Here is a 12,390-nt window from a genome sequence, read left to right on the forward strand (position 1 = left end):
CAAAATGCCAAGAGGGTGGATGTGGACCAGCACAATGTGAAGGCAACAAGGCAAAACCAAAGCTTTGCTCTCTTGGACTTCTCCTTTTCTGGCCTGCCACTGGAAAGCACCATCCACCTTTAGGATGGGCCTTCAGATTTCAGTTAAACTGATCAAGACAATCCCTCACAGACATGCCCAACTGATAATTTGCTCAGTTGGTTGTAGATCCAGCCAAGTTGACAACTGAGATTAACTGTCAGAGTCTCCAAGATAAGGTTTTTGGCATTTTAATAGAGATGTTTCACAACCAGCAGTCAAGCTTTAGTAGTTAGTGTATTTCCAGTCTTTCAGGAGGCAGATGTTTCTGAAGGGGAAACAGGGTAAGAACGAGGAGACTGATTTGCTGCAACTAGACCTATACATGCGGATGTGTCTCGTGACTCTGTTTCATGAACCAGACCTTGATGGATGGGACCTGCTCTGAGCAGCCATCCAAGTGCCCATGCAGGTGATGGGATAAGAAGGCTTTGCCATGCTCCAGGGGCCTTCTGCCTGCAGTGGTGAAGTTGAATTTCTGGTCTGAGTTTCTTCACCAAGAAGGAATCAAGCACGTCGTGTGGGGCACTAGAGTTCTTGTCAGGCAAGAGCAGCTGAAGTTGGAGCATTCACTTCTGCTTAGCATCCACTTCTGAAACTTAGGTCATGTCTCGTGCTACTGAGGACACGTACTTGGTTGTGTGGCCATGCGGGGTGTGAGCAACTAAGGACCTGCATGGTGGAGTATTTGCTTAGAAATAAATCTCTTCACAAGACATCCTAATTCTTTAGCTTCTCTTTCTCCCTCTCTCTCTCTCTTTTGAAAAATATATAGAGAGAGCTTCTCAGTATGATAAATAGAGCTCAAGAGGTGAACTGTCCCCTACAGTCTGCCCACAGCCTGGGGAAGGAGTTTTGTTTGTGGATGGGCTCTTCCACCTAAAATATATATCCACAGGCTGGTCTTCCTTGAACACTGTAAGGATACTATGAGTAGAGAGGACCAGTTTTGTCAAAGGTCATCTAAGGTCACATACCAGGAGCTCCAGCGAGAGGGCTTCTGGAATATGATTACCCCTGAGAGGGAGCGAATGGTGCACATTCCAGAAGAGGCTAAAACAACTCTCACCTGACAGAACCTTGGCTCATGGGGGTAACTGGCTTAGCCAGGAAGTCATATAGGGTTAGGATTCCCATGGCTCAGGCAGAGTGGGCCTGTATTCTATCACTCTTTAAAAAGTTGATGTGAGGTTCATACAACACGAAGTCAATCATTTTGCAAGCTATATTTGGTGGGATTTAGTGCACTTAGGATATTGTGTAACCACCACCTCTCTGTAGTTATAGGATATTTCCATCAAAGGAAATCTCCTATCAAGCCCTTATTCCTATTCCCCTCCTCACATAATTCCTTCCATAATTCCTGACTGCTGCTAGCATACTTTCTATTGCTTATAGGTTTAAAGATTCCTGATATTTCATGTACAAGGAATCATACCCTGTGTGACCTTTTCACTCGGTAATATAATATTTTCAGGCTGGTATGCTAGTATCTCATTCATTTTTTAAAAAAATCTAATAATATTCCACTATAGATAATTCTATGTTTAGTTTACCCATCTGAATTTAGTTTTGTAAAAAAAAAAAAACAAAAAAAAAACAAAAAAAAAACTCTCAAGAAATGTGTTGTTATATGAGTATCTTCTAGGCAGAATTTAGATATCATAGATCTGCTTGTGTAATATATTAATATTTCTGCAGTTCAGACTTTTTGTTCAGCTATGTTTGGGAAGAAACTGCTTGGTAACGTTTAGCAGGACTGTTTGTCAGTACATATTGCCTGGCACAAGCTCTCTGCCCTTCTGTCAAACCTTATAGAGATTGTCTTCCTCTGTAATCCTGGCATTAAAATATTAACATGAGCATTATAGATAGCCAGATGTGTATGAAATAACTCAGACACAATTAACACATAGTGTATCTGGCAGTTCCCTTTCAAATAATCAAGTGTTCTTTGTTTCTGTTAAGTAGCGCTTACAAGTATGTGGGGACATCATAGCATCACTCACATATCACAAAGCATGAAAGTGATATGTTCTATCAGTGTTCAACGTTCAACTCATCTGGCAAGTGTTCACTGTTTTTTTTTTTTTTTTAAACATCAGATGCCAGGCACTGTGCATTCTAGAGCACACATCAAGGTGTAAGATAAGATGGGTGCTTCCAATCAAATTTGGTTCTGAGAGAAAGAAGGAGGAAATGATTTTAGAACAATCTCATAAACACAATAGGAGAGATTTTTCAACCAGGGTGTTAAGACAAAATGAAAGCAGTGCCTACCCACTGTGGCCAAGAAAGCGTAAAAATGCACCCCAGACTTCTCAGTGCTGCAGGGAAAAGGTTTTCTCATTGTCAGACAGATGGTAAGACTGCTCAGATTTATATATTTTAATAATTATAAGGGTTAGTGATAACTTAGCATTCCTCAGAAAAGGATTAAGCATAGACTGAGGTTACTAAGAGGCAAAAGAAACTCGTTTCTCTTGAAAGAGATATTCGGCTTTCTCCTCAGCAACGTTCCCCAGGTTATCTTCAGGCTTCACTTCTGTAAAGTCTTCTGGAATGCTCTCCTCAAGGGATGTAATATTGGCCAAGTCATAAATAAGCTTCAATTTTTTGGTATGGAACATCATAGCCCATCTTCGAAAGGTCTGCTTGATGGTTGAAGAGGCTATTCTATAGGCGATTTCTCTAAAAATCTTACGGGTTTTTTCTGCCAACAACTTGACCACAGGATCTTCGTCCCGAGCCACTCGTTCAATAACTGTAACAGTAGAGGGGCCCTTAGTTCAAGGTCTCTCTGACTCCAAGAGCATTAAGTCTAAGCTCCCACCTCTCACCAAGTTGCTCTCCCCGATATTCTCCACCTGCAACTCTTCCCTACCCCTCTCTTTACTTGACTAATGAGATCTACTAGAAAAAAACAAAAATGGTTACCAAATTTATGGCATCCTTATGTGCCAAGCATTCAGCTCAGTATCATAAGAAGAGATTCATGTGTTGGTGATAGTCATGTAAAACACTGGAATAAGTCCAAGTGCTTATCAATAGAAAACTGATTAAAATCAAAGTTATTATAAAATAAAATAGCACATGTATTTTAATATGATGAGTCAATGCATATTCATTATCACAAAAAAAAGCTTATGATCAACAGCCTTGAACTTGTGGCCATTCCTCTGCTTCAACCTTCCAAGCACTGGGACTACAGGGTGAGTCACAGTATTTTCTTTTATTTCTTTGGATTAAAAACACAAGAATGAAAAAGGATGTTTCAGAAAAGGGAATGAGAGAAAGACAAGAAGATAGAAGAGAAAGATCTTAAGGGTTAAGGGGGAAGTATAGTGCTTGACATGCAGTAGCTAGTCAGGAGTGTTGAATGAATGAATGAAAGTGACTGAATGAATGAAGGAGAGATAATGATGCACCAAGTGGGCACAACTCTCCACAACCCTGGTGGGAGACACTGACAAGGGAGGCAACTGCATGAATACAGTGTGGAAGTCCATGGGAAGCCCTTGAACGTCCAGCTGTGTTGTTGTGAACCTGAATTTTCTCTGGACAATAGTAGACTTTATAAAGACAGACAGACAGGAAGGAAGGAAGGAAGGAAGGGAGGAAGGAAGGAAGGAAGGAAGGGAAAGAGGAGCTGACAGCTATCCTAGCTATTCTCTTAAAAAAAAACTTTTAGATTTATTTATTGTATTTTATATCTATGAATTGTTTGCCTGAGTGTATGTATGTACAGCACATGTGTGCTTGGTGCCGGCAGAAGTTAGACTAGGGTGTCGGCTTCCCTGGAAATGGTGTTGTGGATGGCTGTGGGACACCGTGTGGGTGCTGCAAGAACAAGTGCTTCCAACTGCTGAGCCAGCTCTCCAGCCCTGCCCCGAAGCTATTTTCTGATAACACAGTAGAGAGATGCTAAGATGGGGTGATGCCCGGTACCCAAACCTTTTGGAGGAACAACAGCATTACTCTTCTTTAATTCCTCCCCCTCTGAATGTAATGTATTTTAATATTCACTAAAATGTAAAAACTATGAGGAATGAGCCAGCTTTACTTATTAGGGTGACCCAAAAAGTACATGCTGGAAAAAATATTTGCAGGATATGTAAGTGAATGACTCCTGAATTTTCAGTAATTTCTTAAGGCTCTGGCATGATCATTAGATTTCAGACAATAAATGGGATAAATTTGGGGAATGAAACAGGGACAGTAATAGAGAATAGGGAGAGTGAAAAAAAAACAAATGCCCCTTAACCTAGTCCCTCTCCTGATTTTCCTATCCATAAACCCACCACCACCCAATTTCCATCCTCTAAACTATATAGAACTCTCATTCAGATAGAATCAAAATAGTGAATTTATTTGAATCTACACACAAAGACCTCAATCTTACCCTCAATCATGACATCAATTTCTTCTTTGAGAAGTAAATGTGCTCCAGATTTCCCCAAGTACCCTGTGTATAAGATATAAGCAAAGTCAGGCCAAAATAAACTATTAAATACATTTCTGTTGTTATCTAGTTAGATCATAGATTCTCCTTAAACTATCTTTTAGTGATTTCAAATAGTTATTATTTAATGAAAAATTAAAATATGTATGAAGAATGACCACAAAGTGAACATGCCTTAGCTACCATGTAGGTTCATATCCCAGAAGACTTTTATAAGCTCTTTGCAATTTCCTTCTCCATATTTCAGAATGTATTTTTGGGTTCTACTGTCTTCATTCAACATAGTTTTATGAGATGTGTCCATGTTCCTACAGAAACAGCTCATGTAGTGCCATTTTTACATGCAGAGTGGAGATTCCTTGAAACACAGCCTGACTATCAACTCATTTTGTTACATATCACTTACTGTTTATTGCTCTAGTTGCTGGTGCGACCTGAGAGAATGGAGCCATGGACTAAAGTCTCATGTAATAGTCAACTTGGTTCAAAGTATCACACAAGTTAAGAAGAGTCACACGAGTGAAGAGTCACATGAGACAAGTTAAGAAGAGTCCCGCCGGGCGGTGGTGGCGCACGCCTTTAATCCCAGTACTCAGGAGGCAGAGCCAGGTGGATCTCTGTGAGTTCGAGGCCAGCCTGGGCTACTAAGTGAGTACCAGGAAAGGCGCAAAACTACACAGAGAAACCCTGTCTCAAAAAACCAAAAAAAAAAAAAAAAAAAAAAAAGTCCCATGAGTGAAGTGTACAATTACAAGGTCAAACCACAAGTGGCAGGCCAGCTGTTAGGGTTAAGGTTAGGGTCTAAAGTGGCAAAATGTGTATCCCCATAGAGGCATATAAACAAATATAAATATTGTTGTTGTAATGAATAATCTGAAGTAATTTTCTCCTATCCACTACATATTCGAGGGGCACAAAAGCACAAACTAATAATAATTCCATGCTTTTGAAGAAACTGAGGTTATAAAACTCTTGGTTTCTTGGAGTTTTCTCACAAGCCTCAGTATTCCCCTCATAGGACTCCATTTTTCAGTGGTGTAACCATGTATAAGTCACCCACATTCCAGCATCACTTCCTACCCATGCTCATTTAGGCAACCCTGTTTCAACTATCTCCCATGTTAAAGGCCTGAAAAATAGGAGGGGAGTTGTTGAGGGAAAGGCTTTCAGTGTGTGTGTGTGTGTGTGTGTGTGTGTGTGTGTGTGTGTGTGAGAGAGAGAGAGAGAGAGAGAGAGAGAGAGAGAGAGAGAGAGAGAGAGAGAGAGAGAGAGATGAGAAGAGGCAACAGAGAGCAAGGAGAATAAACTTCATTATGTATATGCAGGAAACTGTCAAATAAAAAATAGAGCTCAGTGGACAAGTACTTGCCTATCACGATACCCAGAACCACAAGTAATAGCAGCAACAATTAAAAAAAACTCATTCTCTATTTTAATGGGTATTACCAAATTGTCCTTCTTAGGAAAGGTAGTAATTCATAGCATCATTTCCATTTTCCTGTAACAGGGTCAAACCTACATAGCACATCCCAGTAAAACAGTTGGGGCTCCAGCTTCCTAGATGCCCATCAACTGATAAATGAATAATGAAAATGTGGTACATTTATACAATGGAATATGATTCAGCTGCAAGGAAAGATACAATTGTGATATTTGCAGCTAAATGGATGGAGTTAGAGACACTCATCCTTCGAGAGGTACCTCAGACCCAGAAAGACAAACATAGTAGGTTTTCTCCTATATGTAGATGCTAGCTCTTATGCTTTAGATATGTTTTATTTATAATATCCACAGAGGTTAGGTAGCTAGTAAGAGTACACCAATATATCAATTGAGATATGTATAGGTTAAAAAAAAAGCATCGGGACTTTTAATTTTATTCTTTCTTTCTTAAAATAGAATTCATACTCCACTCGTTACCATTTCATTTCCTTCGGTGATGTTCACAAGTAGTCTTCATGTGTGCAGCGTATGGACTTCAAAGATTTTTCTGTCCCTTCTTGCTCTCTCAGTCCATCACAGTAAGGTGGACACTGATCTCTCTTGTGTGACCTTTGCTCTTGGGGAGGATTGGCTTATCACTACTATCAGTGCAGATTTTCTCATTTGCAGGTTACAGTTGTTTTCCTTTTCTGTGATGGTTATGTATCTTTCCTCTATGCTATAAAATCTTACTTTCATGGTCTTTGCTTCTTATATCAAATATATTCTGTATAGTTTTAGGCACATTCAATCTTTATTTTAAAGTTTTAGGTTCATAGAATTATTTATTGTGAGTTTCATCTGTTTGGTAAAAATACATTTTCTATGTTTTTTTCTCATCTATTCTCTGTTTTTACCTTGAAGTACCTCTATAGAAAAAATGATGCTGCCCTTTTATGAGAAAGTTATTTATTGGGGATTCCATAGTTGGGTGTTATAAACAGAGATGGGAAGCTCAAGGAGATTATTCAGGAGATTGTATTGATTTGAAATAAAGTTATCACAGAACTCTCTGTGTCTGTCTCTCTCTGTCTCCATGTCTCTGCTTCATTCTGTTTCTCTGTCTCCTCTCCCCTCTTTTCTCCCACTCCTCCCTCCCTCCCTCCCTCCCTCCCTCCCTCCCTCCCTCCCTCCCTCCCTCCCTCTCTCTCTCTCTCTCTCTCTCTCTCTCTCTCTCTCTCTCTCTCTCTCTCTGTCCTCTGTGAACACAGAGCATAATGCTCATCATGGTATAGTTGATTACATATTTTGACTGTCCAAATTCTCTACAGTGTGATATGACCATGAGTTTTCTCATTCCTTTCTGTTCTTGAGAGTCTAGTCTAGGGTCTCAAATAGGACAAGGGGAGAACTATCACCAAATTGAAATTCCAGACTCTCACAGTTAGAGTGTCACAAGGAAAAGCATCACTGCCATTGGTCAGATTTGTCCAAGGTGAAAACTTTAGCTGTCATTGCCTCTGAGTGTCTGGGCTTCTCCCATACAATTTTATTTCTAAACTTTACTGGATCAGATATCTCTCTTATTTGTTGTAGTTTGTTGTTACAGGTGTTCAAGTTGTGTTGAACATGATGTTCATATGAAGTTTTAAATCACTCTTGTTATTTAGATAGTGATTTTAGGCAGTAGAGGATAATGATATTACATTCTAAAATTTTTTTTTTTTTTGGTTTTTCGAGACAGGGTTTCTCTGTGTAGCTTTGCGCCTTTCCTGGAGCTCACTTGGTAGCCCAGGCTGGCCTCGATCTCACAGAGATCCGCCTGGCTCTGCCTCCCCAGTGCTGGGATAAAAGGCGTGCGCCACCAACGCCCGGCTACATTCTAAAATTTTATTATCCATCTGTTGAACACATTTTATGTAATAATTGGTCAGACAGATATACCTACTTTGTGTTGTAAAATAAAACTTTATTTCAATCACACATATTAACCCTGTTCATCATATTTATCACCATGACAGGTATTGTCAATCATAAAACTTGTAAATATTTTAATGAATAATTTGACTTGAGCCCTATTTTATACATTCAAAGACAAATTAAGAAAAATTAAATTTATTTACCTACTAATATAGTGGCTCCTTTCTTCAGAAATGTTCGGGAGCTCCACAGGAACCCTAAGGTACCAGATATTAAATCCGTAATGTAACTCTCATAAGAAGAAAGCTGGGAATAAAACAGTAAAATTACTCTCTTAATTGTTGACAAAGCATATTTGCTTCCTCTAGAGAAGAGTCAAAGTAAGAGACCTTAATTACTTAGTTGTTAGTATGAAAATAAGACCAGTTTAAAACTTGGAGATTTGTCTGTGTGAGCTATACTCCTCTGGCTGCTGGCAAGGACTATTCTATCATATCATTCCTTAACCCAGCATTGTTTTTCTAACCTGTAATTAGCACCCTCTCATCTCCCCTTCTTTACCCTTATTCATACTGGGTTTCAAAAGACCAGCTCGTGAGGTTATGGCAAAATAGTTTTCCTTTGGTGATGTGTAGTGTTCTACTCAAGTTTGTATCTACCCGCAGGTCAAAATAAGAGGAAGAAAATAGGGTGATCAATGTTGAGAGTGTGAAAATTTCTTTCATCTAAAGCTCTTACTATAAATAGAAATGTTATCTTTTCTTCACATTCTTTCTACAAGTTCCTCCTTTTCATCAAGTCATCTGTCACCACTTGTGTGATCTTTAAGTTGTGCTTATGATAGTTAAAGCAGAGGGCTACTTACAAGGTTGTTGCAGATGCTGAGAACCACTGACTCAAAACAGTAATTTTCCTCTTTGAGCAGATGTGATATTGACCACTTTAGTTGTGAGAAACAGATAGTTAATGTATATCTGCAAGCCTGGGAGAGAGAAAAGATCAGTCAGGCTTGATTTGCTGTTACATAAAACACTCTGCTAGGTTTAATTGAGAGAAATAAGATTATGTAAGAAAGTTAAGAAAAAAAGGCTCTTACATTCACAATTCTTGTTTCGTTAGACTCCAAAAACAGGAGCAGGGGCACAAGACTTCCTATGATTACATGGTTTAGCATCCGTTTGTAATGACTCATATCCAGAAGTAATTCACCAAAGTGTCGAATGGCCATGCATTGAATGTCACTATTAACCTGGACCATGCACACAAGTAAAAATTAAGATTTCAGTTGAGCATATCAATGCTACTTTCTTTAGTGGTAGTATATATGTATGGTATGTATACATACATATATAACTATCATTTTTAGTAAAGATTGAGCTTGTTAGAGCTTTTTTTTTGTGATAAGATTTGACTAACCATTATTCCCAATAGCCAAGATATAAGTGCCCATTAATAGATGAATGAACACACAAATAATTTGAGACATAATAAAAAAAAAGATTATCACTGCGGCAGTATGGCTAAATCAGGAGGACATTACACTGAGTGGACTCAGCCAGTTATAAAAAGGAATGTTTCCTGATCTCACTTACTTTGCCTTCAACTTAAACTTATAGGAACAGATGCTTAGGTGTTGTAGGATATTTTGATCACACTCTGAAATTCCCGAGACTGATGATAAAGTTTACTTTGAATCAGAGTATAGAGCTAGCTACTAGCTGACCAAATTAGCCATAGAGGTTTTGGAGGACTGAGGACATATGCAGAGACACTGGAAGTAGTAGGGAGGGGTTTAGAAAGACTCTTGGCCCTTTTTGAATCAAAGAAGAAGGAGGAGGTCACTAGTTGTTTCTCCTCTGCTTCTCTGATCATTCAGATATCTGACTCTCAAGTTTTTATTGATAAAGAATAATTAGATAAATGCTTCATTTGGCATCTAACAGGGGGCATATGCAGCTCTGGTACAACTGGCTTCTCCTCCCTCCCCTCAGGTCCTCTATGCAAGTCTGGGGTTTTCCCATTGCAGCCTTTCTATGGCAGCTTCCAGTTGCTGCCCCACTCTGGCCCTAAGCACCATAGGTGGCTGGGCCCCGAATGCCACTGGAGTTAGCTGCCCACCATCAGCCAGCTCTGTCATTCAGGTGGCCCCATGCCCTCACTTCCCACCACATTCTTCCACAGATCCTCCTAGGCTGGCTTTTCAGGCTCCTTCTCCCCATGGGTTGAGGGATTCCCCTCAACTCCCTTCTTGGGCCATTGCCGTATCAGGTGGGCTGTCTTAATACTCACTCAGGCTTTTACTGCTACTGCCACAGCCACACACTCTCAGCTCCTAGGTTCAGGGGAGCAGCTGCAGCTGCCCTTGGCCAGGTTGTGCATTCTCTGCCCAGCCATGTGGTGCATCAGTAGCCAGCCTTACACTTCACTGTCATTATCAGCACATCTGGTGAGACACCTGGGAATTCTTAAAGGGGGAATTAATCTAAAAAAAAAGGAAGTTTTTTTTGCCCACATTAAGAATGGGGAACAATATTAAGATGCAGTGAATTAGGTCTCTGCATGGGTCCACAATGGAAGGTTTGACAATGAAAAAATTAGATGAAGGGATAATCAACTTAGTTGGGATTGACATACTGTTGATTGTAATAATTATCAATTTTGTAGTTCATGTTCTATACTTTAAAATGTGGTTTGACATTGGTGCCAAATATGAAAAAATGACTGATAAGATACATTCCTTAGAAAGACCTGCTAATGAAACTAAGAAAAATATTCACACATACACACAGAGGAGTTTAGGGCAGATCTTACTTCACCATTGTATTATGAAACTGAAGGTGAGTGGCTCAAGGTTATTTAGAAAATCAACCTTAATTTATCCAGCTACCATTTAAGAACAGCCATCAGATGATAGGTATCTCCAAGGCTATTAAGAAGTTAACTGGGATACTGCAGAAATGTTAGATTTGAAGAGATTTAAGGAAGCAGTAGTTTCATATAGTATGTATTCACCTTTTGTGAAGCAGATGTTAAATTCATAGGCAACTCAAAACAGAATTACTCTACAAGATTGGAAATATTGAGGTACAGCAATATTGGAAGCTGGTCCTCAATTATAATGGAAAACATGGTGGAGAGAGGAGCAAAGGTTACAGAATAATGAAGTAGGGCTAGAGGTATTGAAATTTCCCAAGATTAGCTCCTCAGTGAAGGTCAGTATGCTGATTTGTAAAGACAGATTACATTTGCTGACCACACCTTGGCTTTATATGGTATAGCAGCTTTGAATGCTTGAGATAGGGTTGAAGAATCATGAAAGAGGACTGAGTCATTTACTAAAATTATACAAGGCCCAAAAGAAGTCTTTACTGATTTTTTTTTTACACAGATTGACTTCAGCTGTAAAAAGAATGTTATCAGATCCAGAAGTTGGACAAATGTTAGTTAAATCTTTGGCTTTTGAAATACTAATTCAGAATGCAAAATTGTGACTAGACCTTTACGAGCAAGATCTGCATCAATAGATAAATGGATTAGAAATACAGCTGATATTGGATCTCATAGTTATAATGATAGTAGGATAGGAGAAGTGATTTTTAAACATTTTAAGAAAAATCAAAAGGCAAGAAATTTTAATTACAGTAAAACAGGCCATCTGAAAAGGAATTATAGGCAAGGTGGTCCTAGAAACAATGTTTTTTCTAGAGATTACCCAAACATAAGGCCCCAGACTTCTAGAATATGTAGGAGGTGTGGCAAAGGCCAGCATTGGACTAATGAATGCAGATCAACATAGGACAGGTAAGGTAACCCTTTGCAATCAGGAAGTGCCTTAAGGGACCTCTCACAGGCCCCCATGTCAAATTTGGTTCAATCGTTCCCTGGTAGCATCAGAGAAATTCCTCCACAGAGCAATTAAAAGACTTAATGCCTGTTTTAAAAATACACTGCTCTGGATGACAGAACAGCATCAGTAGATAAAACCAAATTTTCAGGACAGACAATTAAACAAGTATTTTGGCAAACATCTATAAATGATCAAAGATCAAAGCTAAAAATACAAATAAGTGGTGTTATGATGGAAGGTTACTAGATACAGACATGGATGTAACAACAATTTCACCAAAATCTTGGCATCCAGATTGGCCTCATCAGGAGGTAAATATTTAGCTTTTAGGGATTGGAACTTTATCTCATGTAAAACAAAGTGTATAGGGCCAGAAGAACAAATAGGAAAATTAAACCATATGTGGCTAACATAGCAATGAATTTATGGGGATGTGATTTATTACAATAATGGAAAACCCAGGTTAACATTCCTTCAATCTTAGAAACAAACCATAAACTAATATATGCTTCTGAGAAAGATATTTAAAAAGTAAACAGTCACTGACCATTAAGGTATAACATAAGCAGGGCACAATAGCTGATGATCTTTCAAAGGTACCAACAGCCCTACCTTTAATATGGTTAAATGACAGATCTGTCTGAGTGGAACTATGGCCCTT

The 12,390-nt window shown here is 39.0% G+C and overlaps 1 protein-coding gene across 10 annotated transcripts in view; it reads right to left on the reverse strand.

The window, feature by feature from the left end:
* Nucleotides 1–2,451: 2,451 nt before the first annotated feature.
* The window catches only part of Mroh9 (maestro heat like repeat family member 9), a 59,125-nt gene continuing 49,186 nt past the window's right edge, over nucleotides 2,452–12,390 (reverse strand). For all 10 annotated transcript variants that reach the window (XM_042258445.2, XM_076547864.1, XM_042258444.2 and 7 more), the window contains 5 exons: nucleotides 8,979–9,131; nucleotides 8,748–8,864; nucleotides 8,086–8,188; nucleotides 4,481–4,543; nucleotides 2,452–2,842 (listed from right to left, as the gene is read on the reverse strand). In XM_042258445.2, the coding sequence (XP_042114379.2) occupies nucleotides 2,535–2,842; nucleotides 4,481–4,543; nucleotides 8,086–8,188; nucleotides 8,748–8,864; nucleotides 8,979–9,131 (744 nt within the window). In that variant the 3' untranslated portion in view covers nucleotides 2,452–2,534. The remainder of the gene's footprint in view (nucleotides 2,843–4,480; nucleotides 4,544–8,085; nucleotides 8,189–8,747; nucleotides 8,865–8,978; nucleotides 9,132–12,390) is intronic.

This window comes from Peromyscus maniculatus, chromosome 11 (assembly GCF_049852395.1).
Source record: "Peromyscus maniculatus bairdii isolate BWxNUB_F1_BW_parent chromosome 11, HU_Pman_BW_mat_3.1, whole genome shotgun sequence".
Taxonomy (NCBI): Eukaryota; Metazoa; Chordata; class Mammalia; order Rodentia; family Cricetidae; genus Peromyscus; species Peromyscus maniculatus.